At 41.5% G+C, this 17,003-nt stretch overlaps 1 protein-coding gene across 1 annotated transcript in view; it reads left to right on the top strand.

Moving 5' to 3' along the window:
• Window positions 1-7,204: 7,204 nt before the first annotated feature.
• The window catches only part of LOC106965276 (A disintegrin and metalloproteinase with thrombospondin motifs 20), a 105,429-nt gene continuing 95,630 nt past the window's right edge, over window positions 7,205-17,003 (top strand). The window contains exons 1-3 of the mRNA XM_015061272.1: window positions 7,205-8,283; window positions 8,395-8,759; window positions 14,901-15,060. Of these exons, the coding sequence (XP_014916758.1) occupies window positions 8,193-8,283; window positions 8,395-8,759; window positions 14,901-15,060 (616 nt within the window). The 5' untranslated portion in view covers window positions 7,205-8,192. The remainder of the gene's footprint in view (window positions 8,284-8,394; window positions 8,760-14,900; window positions 15,061-17,003) is intronic.

The following is a 17,003-nucleotide window of genomic DNA, read 5'->3' as shown; positions in this document are numbered from 1 at the left end:
TCCGTTATCGCTTCTAAGGTGTTGCCATATTAGTTAATTTATTTAGGTTTAGTTTCTCTGTTTACTTTTGTGATCTGTTTCTATTATATTTTAATTACCTTCTCTTAGACTGTTGTCAGTTTTGTTTTTATTTCCTTTGATCTAGTCCTGTTTCAGCTGCTCTGTGGTAACTAGTCTCCCTCTGATTTTTTTTTTTTCTTCTTTCTCCCTGCCCTATCTGCACCACATTTCCTCTGATCAGCTCCTCTGGTTGCCACTTTCCACACCTGCCAGAGTATTTAAGCTCCTGAATTTTCATTATTCTTTGTTGGATCACTATGCCTGACCTCTGGCCTGTCCACCTGCCTGTTGTTTTGTCCAAACGCCACATTTTGTTCAAAACCTGCAAGTTTCTTTATAATTTAAACTTTGGAATGTGGCATTTTGAGACAGGAATATAACTTTGCAAGGCTGTTTTTTGAGCATGTGAAACGACACACTTCATGTAATTTGAGGAGGAATGACTAGACAACTCTGCTGAGATTAACTTGTGGTGGATTTTTAAAACAGATCCCACAAAAACACAAACAAGGAAACTCAGTGGTTTTCACAGAAAGTGATTGAAGCTGCTGGTCTGACTTAAATAGGACTGAAAATCTAAGGAAAAAAACTAAATAGAGAGTGTATATGAGTCAATAAACTAGTTAAAAATCACTCTTGAACAATGTTAAGTCCATGTTCAATATCTCTATGAACCTAACATTCTGGAAATCTATTCTCTTTTCGACCTCAGTGTTATTTTGGTTGTCGTTCACAAATAGAGCAGCGGACGTCCTTCCTGTTGCTCTTAGCAAAATATTGCTCTACTGAGCAATTTCTTCCGTTTTCTTAAAAAACGCACACACACACACAAATCAGTCAGTGAGATAAAATCCATATGACATGCACCACATCATAGTGAATAGCTTTACCATAAGCCGGCATGTGGTCGATATCCGTGACAAATATTAAAAGTGCTCTGACGAAAACCGATCCTCGCTGATTTCAAGCCTCATGCAGGCGATAATCTGCCACAAAGAAGGAATGTGAGTGGGTAAGGGTGTGTTTTGTGTATATAAACAGAACGGATGTCACCTCGAGGCTTGAAGCCATTAAGCGGCGAGCCAATGGAGTTGAAACCCCCTGAGCTGTGGGATATCTGACCATCACCTGTTGACCCTGACCCGAGTCAACTGCGGGAAATTAGAAGTTGTTAGCATAAGGTAGGGAAATGGCAGGTATGGCCCATAGCTGACAGGGGGGAAAAAAAGAGTAAATTAAGCAAGGGAGACCTTAAATTTCATGAAAAACACTTGCAGACTTGAATGTAGATGAGGGGACTGATATCAAGCCGTGGCCTATGAAGCTAGAAGCTGGAGGCAATTAGCTAACTTGTCTTTTGATCAGTAGGAAAGATTTACCTTTCTAGTCGCAGTTTCCAAATCCACCTATAGCTACAAAGCAGCTCACTCACTAACACACTCTCATTTGTTTAAACTTAATAAATGAGACCCAGAGATCACTTAGGGGGGTGAAGGTAAAGCTCATTGTTGTATTATGGTACAGAAACACATTTTGGAGGGCTGCTGGAAGATGCTCTTTGACTGTTTGGTTTATTTGGATATTGAGTAAAAACTCCACAAATCTTCTGGTACGCATCAGTTTTTTAATTCATTTTAAGGTTTAAATGCTTAAATTTTAATGCTTTAGTTCCACCCTGTTGTTAAGAGACAAAAGTTGTCCAACAGCGAGTGAAAGTGAATAAACGGTGAAGTTTAAAAGGAAATGGAAAGTGTCCTGGCACTGACCCCTGCTGATGGGTGGTCGGGTCCAGTGCTTGGTATTCTGTTCTGAATCATTATACTTCATTCAGCTATGAGGTTACAATTACTCAAATTAAAAATATAGGTCAGAAATTTAAAAAAGGATATTAATAGACTCCAATAGAAAAATCGTTCTGTGAAAAAGTGAATAATCTAGTGGAAAACTTACCTGCTCTATTCAGATTCAAATAGAAACAGAAATAAATGCAAATTTAAACCTGAAATGTTCTAAACATTTGAATTTCAAGCTATTTAGATATGACTATATCATTGTTGTTAATTTAATTTTGTGGGACTCTGGATTTCTGGACACCAACTCATCTGACCATCATTATATTTATACTCAGCTGTTTCTCTCACGACTAATTAGCTCCCATACCAGCAGTGTACACACATGTTTATTTAAGGCAGAACTTAGATCAAATACACACACACACACACACACACACACAAGCTTTTTGAGGGCCCTGCTGGACGCTGCTCCCTCTTTTTTGTTTGGTATTTGGTTGATTATTATTATTATTTTAACAAGCTAGTTTTTTGTAGGGATTTTTTTTCTCTTTTTTAGTTGGGCTCATATATTTTCAATAAGTCCTAAGTTGTGGATCTGAAAAGGTCATTTCAAAAAGTCTTTTTTTTTTTTTTTTTTTCAAGGATTTCAGGTGAAGATATTTCAAAAACACAAGATCAAATTTATATTAAGTCATAAGTGTTTTAGAGTTTTCACATTCATGCGCTTCACGCTCTAAATATTTTCGCTCCTTGTAGAGCAAACACTGGGAGAAGAGCTCTTTGGGCTTGAGTTGAGTCTGTAGTCTGATGCCTGACAGACATTGTCCCTCTGGCCAACTATACATTAAAAAAACATTTCCTCAGTAACAATACAGCTTAGAGTGTGTCAAACGGGTAAGCGATCGATGCCCTGCTCCGTAGAGTCAGAGGAATCTCATCTCTCTATGGAGCTTTATATGGTAGGACGGGTGTGACAGAAATGTTAGTGGTTTGGAAGCATCAAGTCTGAAGGTGCTAAACCTTGAGCTTACTAACCAGCCTCTCAGGGGTGTGCAGCATGCGTTCGTTTTGGGGTGGATCTCAGATCTATGGGAAACACAGAGAGTAAAATAAAACACGGAGACAGAAATGAGGTGCAGTTCTGTACCCATATACTGAAGGTTATTCATCAGCAGGATCCTCAGAGCTTCCTATAAGTAGACCAACACCTCCATACTCCCTACTGGATTGACATCAAATCCGACTGGCCAGTTAAAATTTTACAGCTTTTAATAACCCAGCGACCAGGCAGCTGTCTCTGGCGATTCCTGTGTCACTTACCACCACAAGAGTAAAACCACTGTGTGTCACGGAGAAGATGGAGAAGTCTACAAATGCAAGGATTGGCACCCTGCCTGCTGGTCATTCTTCAGCTGAGAAAGAAAAAAGGCTCCTTGCGTCCAATGTACACACATTGGTAGCAAGAAGTCTACCAATGTGTTAGATGTTGTGTGGTGACTTCATCCATTAGATTTAGATGTGAAAAATATTTCTTTTTTTTTTTTAACTGGGCCGAAAATGTAGAGCATGGTTATTCCAGCTCATCTTTGCTGAGCTGAAATTTTTACCAGTGAACATATCGACACTGTTAAACTCCTGTATAAAAATAGATTAGCACATACTATTTCTGTGGTGTGGATGGATGCTTGATGGCTGATGGGAAATCCATTTCTGAGAGAAACTTCGATGGAGAAATATCTCCCGGGTGTTTGCAGACCGTCTGCCTAGATCCACCGTCCATTCTGCAAAAAAAAAAAAAGTTTATCACCGTCTGATCTTTTTAAAGTCATTATCCCCATAAAATCTCTCACATTACTTAGTCGCAAGACCTGTCTCCTGCTTTTAGCGCGACCGAAACACTTGTGAGAAATTAATTATAGTCCAGAAGTAAACAAGGATCAGTCACATTTCCCACAAATTAAAGACATTCGTAAACAAGAAAAAAAAAATGATATTGCTACACACTGTATAAGCAATAAAGATATAAAAGCCAAATCTCTCTATTGAAACAGCCTAGAAGTCTTTGGATTAAAGATGTAGTTTAAAAGGCTGAGCTTCTTTGGTGTGAAACATTTCACAAATTGCAGTAATACCTGCAGGAGCATCAGTGATTGTTCATAAAGCTCTTAATTTTGAGTTGCCTCCCTCAAGCTTCTGATCAACTCACCTGGTGCTTTTCAGCCATTCGGTTGGAAACAAATGTGGGGTCGAGTTAATTTATTCCTCGCCAGAAACTACTCCCTTCTTATTACACTTGGCAAATGTTTAAGAGTTTTGCTTTTATTTTGAAACTTCATGACTGTCAGAAATAATATTAAATCCACATATGAAAGACAGGCTGTCACAAGATGTCATTTTTTTGTACCTTTTGGTTTTCCAGCATAGAACTTAGAATTTCTAAGTTCTATACTGGAATATTTTTCCTCGATTATTCAATGCTAAAAGCAATAAAACCTATTCCAAGCTGTTTGACTAATGTTTACCTATTTACGTCTCCAAGCTTTCCTTCGGATCACTCAGCAGTCCTCGGCTTGCAGTGATCTCAGTGCTACAATAATAAACGCAACCATGAAAGGAGGAGATTAGGATACAGGGATCTTTTCTTGGCATTTTTTGCCCCGCTTTTTTTTTTTTTTTTTTTTTTCCACCACAGTCACCATACGGTGAAATCCGAAGCGTCTTTGCTCAATTTGTTTCAGCGAGCCAGATTTCTTTTGTTTTGCTATTCGTATCCGATAAGACGACTCATAGGGAGGACGATGCTTGGTAACGTGACAGCGTAGTCCTGTTTTGGCTTTGCTTTACAGCTGTGTGCGGGATTGAACACAATTCCTCGCCCAATGAGAGCAGGAAAGAGGATGCTAAACCCCTGGGTTTAAAGGAATTCAGCAGCTTATGAAGCTTCGTACTGGCAGCAGGAGGTGGAGGAGGGAGCGGGGGGTGGGGGGCCTTAATCTTCCAGTGCAAGCCAACACAAGTTTCAGGTGGTCGAGCTCCTTGATCACTGCACCATGAGAACCACCTGAATGGTCAGTAATGGGGGGGAGGGTGGGAGCTGATGACAGGAGGAGTGTAAAAGTCCAGGATGTCATGGTAACCCCAACACTCACACGGCATCCCGCTATCTCTGCATCATTGACTTTCTAATTTATTGTCATTAAATTTATTCAATGTCGCTCTCTGTACGAGAGCGCCTCAACATAACTCGCATGAAGGCAACATCTGGCACGCAACAGGAGTATGCCGTCATGTGCTGCAGTTGTCGGTCCGTGGTTATAATTCAGTCTTTGCGTTCGTGACCTCTAACGAGCACAAATGTGTGTCCAATAATGTTGCGACCGTAAGACAGAAGGTTGGCAAACATGAAACCCAGATATGTTAAAAGTCATGGATCACTGCTATGACTGGAGAGTTCAAAACCAGTCAACCTGAGAGGCTGAGGGACTGTCCAGGTGCTTCAGTGTTCAGGTTTACTCAAACTGTGGCAGGGGGTCCAATTTATTATTTTTATTTTTTTGTAATACATCACTTTCTCGCATATCTGCAGAGAGGCCTACACTGTAAATAATAGAACCCTAGGCAGTTTATAGATTTTATTTCTGAACATGTTGATTTATCTCCACTTCAATGGTTTAGGTATGTCACACTTGAACATTTTCACATTTTATTTCATGCAACAACCACAATATTCAATGTATTTTATTTGGGCCTAATGGAAAAAGCAAAGGAACATTGGTCATGGTTGAGAGGAGGAGATGAATATATGGCAATACTTGGAGAAAACCTGATAAAGGTCTAAAAAGATCTAAGGCGAGAATGTAGATTAAAAAAAAGGGATTCACTGAGTGTCACAATAGAAGAGTTTAAATCAAAGACCTAAATATAAGATGTATAAATATAAAATTCAACAGAAAGCACTGAAAACAAAATCTATTACAGTGGAATGTAATGTGAAAAGAATGAAAGGGTTATGAATATTTTCGCAAGGCACCGTACTGAGTAAATTACTGACTGAGAGAGGAAAACATAAAACAAGCAGAACTAAAGATAAAATGAACAAAAAATGCTTTAAAGAAGACTGTCAGAGACAAAAACCACTACTGATAAAACAAAGTGTCATCGTTTCAGCTCTCAAAACCCACAGACATCTTCAAATTAAAATGCAAAACACAAGAGTGCATGACTTTTGACGATGTTGCACAATTGCTTCCATATGAAACTCAGGCAGTTTTTTTCTTCTTTTCCTTCAGATTCTAGCCTTTCCTGCATGCAGTCCAATTGGTGCAGTAAGGAAGCAAACCTTCTGCTCTAAAAATATGGTCCATTCAATCGGCATAATGATTGCTATGGTGGCTTGAATAAAATTGTGTGTGTTATGTCTTGATGGCTACCTGACCGCAGGAGGTTTCTGCTAAGAAACACTTGCAGGTGTAGTTTTGCTTGTCATTGTCTCGGTGTGGAGACGGGTTCGGGATTTTTATCCGGGAATTGGCAGAACCAGTTTCTTCCTGAGGATTAAGCCACAGCGTTGTGTATCCGCCGGTGCAGAGCTAGCTCAGCAGCCGCAGGTGCGTTTGCATTTCTGGACTCTTGTGACTTCTGTCCATTCTTTAGTCAGGCGCCTTGATAAACCCATGTGTGGTGCCGTGTCCTATTCAAAGTTAAGAGCTTCTATGGACAATACAGGCTCAATTAATTAATTAATTAATTAATTTGTGGGCTTACCAACACGATGAAGGAATGTGCTACCTGCCAAAAATAACGTGGATCAAAACAGATCTTTTAAGCAACAGATCTCGCTTAGATTATTTTTTTTTTAATTTAGCTGATTCCAGTTTTTAACAACTTAACAGATGACAACAAGCTCTTTGCAACTCTGTAGGCATGGAAGCAAAGACTTTGTTCACTTATCGATTAAAGTACATTTTTTTTCTTCTTTTTACTTAGTCTGACTCATAGTGATAATTTAATCTCTCACAGTGGGTTGTTGATGTCAAGATGCCTGCACACAAAAACATGGTGACACCTGGTTGTCGGCGTCTCGCAGAGAAAGTCTCTTCCATTAACAATAACATCCGTCAACTAATGAGGACATTAACTACACTTAACCCAAATGAGCTATCCAGTGAAGTCGTACGGACAACCTTAAGATGCAGAAAGGACGATAAAGCCATGCATCGTAAGTTTCCATGTATATACTTGGACATAGGAATCTGTTAACTGCGAGCTTCTTTAACTGTAAAATAGTCTAATTGGTCCCTCTTGTGTAGGGGTGCCTGCTTGGGACAACCCAGTTCATCCTGCCTATTAATTTTACATAAGCTACTGCATTTTAAGTGGCTGGGGGTGGAGGCAGAATGAGTGAAATAAGACCCCCCCTGTCAGAGACTGTGTCCTGGACAAATGTAAAATCATCAGTATTTGATATATGATTGCGCATAGGCCATACCATGACCATGACATATCTGTATTTAAATCTCCTTTTTATTCATCTAGGGGGAAAAAAAAATTGAAGAAAGTTTTAGTTTTTTCTTGCTTTTTTCTTTTTTCCCCCGAAAGATCATCATCAAAGGGAATACTGTGTGTGAATCACTTATACCCCATTATGTCATAGTAGACTTCACTTCTTGAACTGAATATAATGATTGAGAAGCACCTGTATGCAGGCCACTGAAACATAAATTCCTGGTGATGAGGCTGAGTGATTTTTTTTTTTTTTTTTTTTTCCCTCCGGGTTGCGTCTGATTTTCCTCACATCGCCTGGTCTTTACTCCGAATCATTTAAGCCCCCATGTGTGGCGGTGTGCGCACACTCACCATTGGCTCCGGATCTTGTAGGGGCGTTGCTTCACCGTTATTGAGAGCTTTGGGTGCACCGAGGGGTGCTGAAGAGGATGGCCAGGGGAAAGCTTACTTGGCACTGATCCCTCCTTTCAGTAAAACACTGCAGTTTACATTTGGCAGCAGTATTTTTTATTTATTTATTTTTTTTGTAATGGAGTCTGAGGGGGGTGGGGGGTAGTGGGGGGGAGAGAGACGAGAGGATGAATGTGTCATAAACGCGGATAATTTTGCAGAGGGCAGCGGGTGCACGTTTTCAGCAATGCGATGAGGCCAATGCACTTTGCAAGAGTTGCGCTGCAGAGAGCCTCCGCGGATCCCACGACCTGTTGCTGACAAGCCGGGGAATAAGGAGAAGCAGACGGAGAAGTCGGGGTCGAGGGGGAGAGTCGCGCCGCGCCGCTCGGCAGAGACGGAGGGTAGGGTACTGCCTTGGACGGACTCTACGTGGAGGAAATCATGCATCTTGCAATCTGGCTGGTTGGACTAACGTGTCATTTGTCAGCACTCGCCAGGGAAACTCTGCAGTACCGATTGCATCCGAAACAAGGTAGGTCTGACTCGAATCGCCTCGCTCGTCACAGGTCGCAAACGCTATCATTCATTACGGCGACACCTTGATTGCCGCCGCGTCGCCGCTGAATCCCACGTTTCGTTGCAGAGAGCTTCATCAAGCAGCTGTCATCGTATGAAATCATCACTCCGCTCCGAGTGAACGACTTTGGAGAATCGTTCCCCCACAAGCTGCACTACAGAAGGAGACGGAGGAGCTTAAGTGATGACCTGTCGGGCTTGCGGCTTCTCTACAGGATCGACGCGTTCGGGGAACGCTTCCATCTCGACCTGAGCGCAGACTCCAGCTTCATCGCCCCGTCCTACACCGTGACTCACTTGGGAGCGGAGCGGAGCAGCGGCGACGCGGACTCGCACTTCCACGACCCCGGCGATATGCGGCACTGCTTTTTCCGCGGGCACGTCAACGCACAGAGCGAGCACCCCGCTGTGTTCAGCCTGTGCACCGGTCTGGTGAGTCCCGCTGGCTCTCACCGTTTCTTTTTTCTTTTTTTTTTTCTCTTTCATCAAGCGATGCTGACATGCTTTCTCCCATTTCAATGGATCCCATCCAGGCATATCCTGCAGAACCCGCAGTCTGAGTGAAGCGTGTAAGAGTGTAACAAGAGCAAGTGTTGCTGGACTAATGACGGAGGGATCCATGAACTCTGTTACCTATGGGGTGATGCGGTCTAAAGGTTGAGATTTTGACGTTGATCTGACCGGTTTACCCCTCATTTTTGTAGGATGGAGCAAAGACAGGTCCTTGCAAAAAGTATTCATACCAGGGAGCACAGTATGATAAATGAGCTATGTTAATATTTTTTATTTTTTGTGTGTGTGAAATTTTGTGTGGCAGAAAATGTGCCTGAGCACACCATCCCCACTGTGAGATAGAATGGTGGTGGTAGTATCATGCTGTGGGTATGTTTTTCTGAGGAAGGACAGGGAAGCTGGTCAGAGTTGATGGCTAAAGGATCGAGCTAAATACAGAGTAAACGTGGAAGAAAAGCTGTTAGAAGCTGCAAAAACTTTGAGATCAGGGATGGAGATTGACCTTATGGCAGGAGCCTGACGTTGAACATACAGCCAGAGGGGGTACAATAGAATCGGTTTATGTCAATGCATATTGTTGTCATACACAGGAGATATCGATATCGGAAATCAATCCGATATCAGACAAGAAATGAGCATTATCATTATCTTGACCTGAATCTAAACTCTTAGATAGAAACACTCTATCTAGAACAGCATTTCTATCCAGCAGCGCTTGAATCCTGCACGCAGACCACTGGTTACTAATACTCATTGTTGCTGCCTTTTGTTCATTTGATCAAGCTTTTTTTTGTAGCATTTCACAGTACAAAACAAGTAATAAAAGCATGCCTGATTCGTTCTGATATTGTTTCAGGTCAATATCGATATCGTCCAATACTCAAAGCTGCAACATCGGTATCATATCGGAAGTGAAAAGGTCGAAACAGGACACCTCTCGTAGAATGTTCCAGTCGGAGTTCAATTGAAAATCTGTGGGGAGGTTTGAAAGTAGCCACTTTATTTGATTTGACTAAGCTGGAGCTATGTTGAAAACCGTGTGTGTGCTTGTTACGAGAAGAAATGTGAAATGTATCATAGTTATTAGAAATCAAGATCAGTTTTTATTGAGCTTTCAAGGTCTTTCTAAGTTTTCCTTTGATTTTATTGCCTACATTTTGACTTATTTTCATCCCAGTACCTGACCAGACTCAGAGTAATGTGTTTTTGTGTGTGTGTGTGTGTGTGTGTGTGTGTGTGTGTGTGTGTGTTTGGAGATGCTTTACTCCAATCCATGAATCATTCAGACATGAAAAGACTTTTTAAATTCAAATGATGAGCCAGTGTTTTGTCTACACATACCAGACAACTTAGCAGAGATTCAGTTTTAAATTGTATCTTTAGACACTTTGTTCCTGACAGTCTGTTAAAAAAAAAAAATTAAAATGTTCCCATGCTTTTGTTGAATCTACAAAAAATACCAAAGATAACACAGTTTCAGATGGAGGCCTCTGAGAGTCTTGACATGGCAAACCAGAACAGAAGCCCTCAGTGAAACCTCAGGAGTTTTAGAAAACCGTCTCTGTACACAGAAGTGACTACCTGTTGGTGGATTTTTATAATCCGAGTCCTACATTACAATCACTACAAGAGTCGATTACGCAAAAACAAAGCAAAACTTTACACAAAATGTCCCCATTGCAGGTACAAACTGATGCATGATGGGTATGAAAACGTCCAGCACTAGACGACGACAGTTTGTGCCCAAAAAAGTCCGGCTCAAAATGACCAAACCTGCGGTGATGCAAAGTGGCGAGGTGCCTGAATGACCTGCATCTCTTACTGATTCATCTACTATTGCGTCCTAAGTTCATTCATTTAAACATTATACATTTAAGGCTGCCTGTGTTTGTGTGTGTGTGTTTTAGCATTTCTCGCCTGAAAAGCCAATTTTTCTAACAAATAGCCTACTACATTGTAAGGACCCACTGCTCCTTCCGGGGCACAAAGTCTGAGCCCCTTAAGAAGAAGTGCTGCTTTGGGATAGGGGCAAAAGTTTAGGATCAAGTTGTGAATTGAGTTTAGGTTAGACATTAAATGCAGCATTTGAATATGAAAACGTAATGTATGTGAATTTGTACTTGAGGACCACTTTCACAAAATCTACCAACAAAGAGAGGTCATTTGTGGAAAGCGGAAGCCTTTTCCCGGTCCTCCCTTTCTTGCAGTACTATTGTGATCTTCTAGTTTGGTTTACAGGTAAAATGGGAATTGAGTTTTGGCTAGGGTTAGAAATAAGGTAGTAATGGTTAAAACTTAGGGGAAATGTTTGGGTTGAGCACGAATGTTGTTACTTAAATGAATGAAACCCAATGCAAAGTCCTCACTTTGTGTGTGTGTGTGTGTGGTGCCACTGCAACAGTGAGACCGTTTTGTGTTACTATTTGGCTTGTTTGTAAGATTCCTTTCACCCATTGTAACATCAGCATAACTCGAAGTGAATGACATAATCTGAAATCCTAAACAACCTCATGAAACGATCGCTGACAAATGATGTAATTTGCCTTTTGATCACACTCGGCTGATAATTCCTAGTAAACAGTTTTGAACCCATATATATATATATATATATATATATATATATATATATATATATATATATATATATATATATATATATATATATATATATATATATATGTTTTTTTCTGTTTTATTTGCTGCAAACGTAATAAACCAGCTGACACAGACGCTGAAATGCGCCTCTCAAGTCGTCTTGAAGGGTTATGACATTTTTATTTTTTTTTTCTCTACAGATTTACCAGTTTGAAAAAGTTTGTTATGAGCCTGTAATACAGTTCAGGAGAGTGGTGGGTTTATAAATCCAGTATTAATCACGTGGGAATGCTCCTTGCTGGACTGATTTAGTTTGCTGACTCCTGTGGGAGAGAATCTGATAAGTGCTGAAGGGGATGACTTCATGGGTCACATGAGGTTACTGGACCAGGAGCAAGGGGGTTGACCTCAGTCGCACCAGCGGGATCCTGTGTGGGGGGTGGGTACAGAGTGACCGTAGACTTAGAGTCTCACTATTCCCGTTGCGGCATCTATTTCAGTGATGCAGATTCTTATTTTTGGACTGTTGTTGCAAGTACAGTCTAGAGGAGGACAGGTGGCTCTGAAACTAAGTCAAAAGAAAAACAAATTGAATTTTTTCCACCTAAGCGACACCACAAGGTGCCGCGCAATTATCGGGTTAATGAGCATTTCGTTGCCTCTTTGCGCAACCGCGACGTATTACTCGCTTATCCAAACAAGTTTGCTTCCTTTTTGTCAACATATCACTCACCGAGGATGACGGGACAATAGACGCGGCACCAAAGGCTGCTGGGTCATAAATGTGTCTTCATCTGTTCACTGGGGCTTGCTGGTCTGGGCCGCATTGTGTTGAGATGAGGTCATTAAAGAATAATTAAGCCATAAAACAAAGGGGTCATTCTAGGAAAGCACAGGTTTCCCATTTTCGTCCGGAGTTACTCAAAGCCATCCCCAGGGGGCGATTGATGAGGGGACAGAGGGGGAGTGGGGGGAGGAGGGGAGTGCGCGGAGTTCAGGGAGCTCTTTGCTCTTTTCAAAGTGAGCTCGCCGTGATGGACAGAAAAGAGGAGAAAGCTCTGCGGCGGAGACAACCGCCACTGAAGGTTTTGCGGGGAACTTAAGGATTGCTCACACCGTGGGAAATGTTTGTTCCCTGCGGAGCTGGCGCTCTCGGTTTTCTCCCATAATAGAAGTGTGTGATGGGTCATTCTGCCCTGAGAAATGGTTCTACCTTCTAAACGATGTAAAGATCAGGATCCCGACTCTTCCACGGGCCCTTTCACCTCAGAGGTCGCCACTGTTTTTTTTTTTGATGACTCGGCACAGAGAAGGGAGATGGAAAAAAAAAAAAAAAGAAAGAAAAAAAGCCATGTCATTTTAGTTCAGATAGAAGCCAGTCGGTTGTGAGGTCCAGTTCAGCCCTCCTTTCTAGCCAAACGTCTGGGAGATTTACTGAGCCAACACTGGGAAACTAAAGCTTTGCCTCTTTCTGGTGATGCAACAGGTCATTTGTGTGCTCAGACTGCTGCTAGTAGAGAGTTGTAGGATTAAATCGGATAGCATTGCAAAAAAACAGGCACCAGCTGCCTTATATTTAATTATAAAGTGCTTATATGTGCAAAAATGTGGTCTCACTTAAATGTTCTGTAATTAAAAATAATCTCACTAAACCTAGAATTGCAGCAATTTTCATGTAATTCTTATTCCTACAAAGCTTTAGTAACAAATCATTGAGAGTTATACTCAGTTTCTTATACCTGAACATCAGATTAAGTTGTTTTAAAATAATAACAGGAGAACAAAGGTGCAAAAATGTTTATTTTCATTTTGACAAGTTGAGTCATTTGTGCACAGATTATCAGTTGACAACACATCGTCTCAGACCTTTTTTTAGCCAAAGAAAAGTTTTTGTTCATTTTAGAGAGATACCCCTAAATGCATTTCAGTGCCATTAGTGCAGTGCCAACTTGTCAACTCCAATTAATTTATCAAATTTTATTTTTATTTTTTTGAAGAACTGTTTTAAACAGTGGCAAAAAGATGAATTTTTTAATTGATCTCACGTAATGTTAAATATTTTCGAGACTGAATTTCAAGCATTCGTTTCCTGTAAGCCGTCATCAAAATTCCAAAAAAATAAAGGCTTTCATTCTCTGTGTGCTGAATCTGTAAGATATAATACATTTAAACTTCCAAAATGAAAAAACAAACCTTTTCACAATATTAAACATTTTAGATGTTATTGTGGAATGTGCAGAGGAGATCCTCATGAATGCAATCAGAGCGCTGGCTGAATGCAAAGAGCAGATTTGACCTCAAGCTTGTTGCATTACTTGAAGTGCTGCCGTTGTGGATAAGATTAGATTGCAGTTCTGGCCTGTGGCCAGTGTGTCCAGTCCTACTTTATATTCTCTGATGATCAAATCCTCTAGGTCACTAAGCAATTTCATTTGGCTTCTTGGCTCCTTTATGGAGAAGCCAGAACTGTGATGTGCTGCCATCATCATTTTTAACCAGAGCTAAACTTCATGCCGTGCATGCTGAAGAGAGTTGGGTAACTCTGCATATGGGGAGCAAAGTGAGCTCACTGTGCACAACAGAATATATTAATAGACTATGTTAACACTGATTTTTAACCAACAGTTAGCTGGTTAACTTCATCCACATTCAGTTCTTGGAACTGAAAAATGACGGGGTAAGGCGCAGGAAGGTGTCAAAGTTTGACGCTCTAAGGTCTCGTAACACTGCACCGGAAGGGTGCTGAGAACAAATTGTGAACAAATCCTTCCACTCTTGGTGAACAAACACAGTTTGTACTTGTTTTCCGTATCTGAATCCTTACGTTTCCTGCTGTCAAATGCCCATCACCTGTGGGGACGGCTGTGGTGTAACACACCCGTAAAGATAACATTCCAGGGTCCAATATCCGGCTTAAGTGTGCGCATGAAATTACCATGCAAACACCACCGTGCCTCATGGCTCAAAGCGCTAAGAGGCTTTGAGAGAAGCTGAGCTGCCAAATCAATATTAGCATTCCTCTGTCAGCAGCTCTCTCCTTTTATGATGATGTCACTCCTCCCACTGTCAGCGTGTGAGGAGGGAAACGCATTTCCAAAGTTGCGAACACATGACAGGTCAGCTTCTGCGCAGACTGTTCACACAGTTGCAGTGAATCGCTCGCTTGCTGATGATTGCGCAAAAAGGTGCAGGATGTGTGAAAATGTTCCGTTGTTGTCGTGGGTAAAAGTTCAAGAGTGACAGAAAGCGAGCTTTGACGAGAGATTTCTGATTCAGTATGTTCTTTCCATACGTTCCCGTCAAAAGCAGACAAACTCTTTAAGAGTTTTGCCCGAGGCGATATCAGCGTTACTTCAGTGTCAATGAGAGTCGGTTGTAAGCTGAACCCCACACGGTATATGCTCTCACATGCAATCACACGCTTTGTGCCAAGGCCGTGAATGACGTCTCTTTTCTCTCCGTCAGGTCGGAACGTTTGCGACGCAGCACGCCGAGTACTTCTTGGAGCCACTTTTGAACGTGTCTGGCGCGGAATACGACGAAGAGCACAAGAAACCGCACCTTGTCTATCGACACGAGAGGAGACGAAATGCCTCGCATCCTGACGAACCCTGTGCTGCCTCGGGTAACAGACAGCCTAACTCGTTTGCCTGTGACCACAGTCTGTCTGAGTTTCACCCTCAAACACTTACCTCCTCATTACCTGTGCACACTTCTCTGAATCATGGCCTTTAATGCTGCCTTAAAATTTAAATTCTGTGTCAGTCGCAGTTTTTTTTGTGTGTGTGTGTGTGTGTGTGTGTGTGTGTGTGTGTGTGTGTGTGTGTGTGTGTGTGTGCTCTACGATACCTGAAAGATTTCAGCCTTGGTTAAGGGGTTTTAATGAAAGCCTCTCTCAACTTAATTAAGCAAAACTGGCTCCAAGGGCTGTTTGCTGTTTGTTGCTTTTCTTCTGCTGAAGCAATCTTTGCCAAGTCCTCTGGCAGGAGCTCAGACAAGGTTAGAAGTAATTACGATTTAGTTTGGAGTTGCATTTAAAAGAACTCGGGGGAAATGTTTTCCGCCCGAGAGCCTGCTTGTGCGTTCCCCCCTTCCCCCCCTGTTTCCTTTAGAGCTTTTACAGCGAGGGATCTGGGTGGCAGAAAAAGCAATGTGACTGAGTGAAGTTCACCTCGATGGAAGACCCTCGCTGAACTCCTCAAAGGCAGCTCTCAAGGTGGCCTTTTGTTGCATAATGCAATAAATCTTTTATGGGCAGAACTCTTGAGTTGCTTGTTGTCTGGCGTCGGCCTTTGTGGTCTGATGGTGGCCATTGTCTGTGGACTGACCAGGCCAATGACGCCTTATGATGCTTTGGCCTTTCACTCTTTTGGCCTGTGTGTGTGTGTGTGTGTGTGTGTGTGTGTGTGTGTGTGTGTGGCAGGCAGAGTCTAGGGCCAGAGATGTTCACTGCACCCCCACCCTGGGACATGTTTGAATATACTCACCCTTTAGAAAAAACATCAGATGCCTCATCATACATTCATTTCGTATTACAAATTCTGCTTCCTGGGTCTTTCCCTCTTTGGTCCAGTTGTGACCATCTCAACACTCAATTTACACAACTTCAGCCTCTACTTTGCTGCACACAAACACATGCAAATTCGGACATTCAGACTTTGCACGTCTGCACAACCACTTGCTGTTACTAAGAAGCTTGTGGTAAATGAGAGATTCTGAATTTCAACAGCGACCTCCAGGAAAAATACAGAGAACTTCAAAATCATATTTAACCTGGTTATGTGTGATCGATATCAAAGTAAATACAGAATTCAATGTTCAACTGGTGGCTTCTTTTAAGAAGGGGCAAAAAATGTGAGCTTGTGTGAAAACAATACTTGGTTTGAAAACCTAACGTCTGGTTGTGTGACCCCTTTGGCAGTAAAAACTGCTATCAGATCCTGGTGACGGACGAACTTTGGCCCAATTTTGGACTAGCTTTTTACTTATTTTTTGAGCCATTCAGAAGTGTTCTTCCTCTTCCTGCAGTGTGCTTGTGTTTAAAATCACAATGGGCAAAAAAACCAACAACAAAAAACAAAACAAAACAAAAAAAAAAACAATAATCTACATCCAAAGTTTTTTTTTGTAAGTCTTGGTCCTCATCAAGATTTTTTGGTTGGGAAACTTGAGTTTCTGTTTTTTGGCCAGCAGTGGTTTATACCTTAAAATTCTCCCATGGATGACATTTTTCCCCAATCTCTTCCTTACTATTAAACACTTAGCTTCACTAAGCTAGGTGTACACCCTGGACAGTCGACTTGTCCAGGGTGTACTGCACCACTTACCCAACGACTGCTTGTGAAAAGATGGGGAAGGATAAGCTGTCCTGGGAAAAGTGAGGCCTGGAGTGCTTTTTTATGTTGTTTGACCTTCTAAATGAGTCGTAGATTGGGTCTTTGAGCAATTTTATTAGTTTTTTTAAAAACCATTCCAATATGTCAGTTACTTTGTTTTGCATCTGTTCTTGAATGTGTTTCAAAAGAGACATCATTTGTTGCATTTTGAGATATTTTAGCCTAATTCATG

Source organism: Poecilia latipinna, unplaced genomic scaffold (genome assembly GCF_001443285.1).
Source record: "Poecilia latipinna isolate Pla-1442-1.1 unplaced genomic scaffold, P_latipinna-1.0 Scaffold1796, whole genome shotgun sequence".
Lineage (NCBI taxonomy): Eukaryota > Metazoa > Chordata > Actinopteri > Cyprinodontiformes > Poeciliidae > Poecilia > Poecilia latipinna.
Note: the sequence above shows the minus strand (reverse complement) of the source record. Positions and strands in the feature narration are given on the sequence as shown.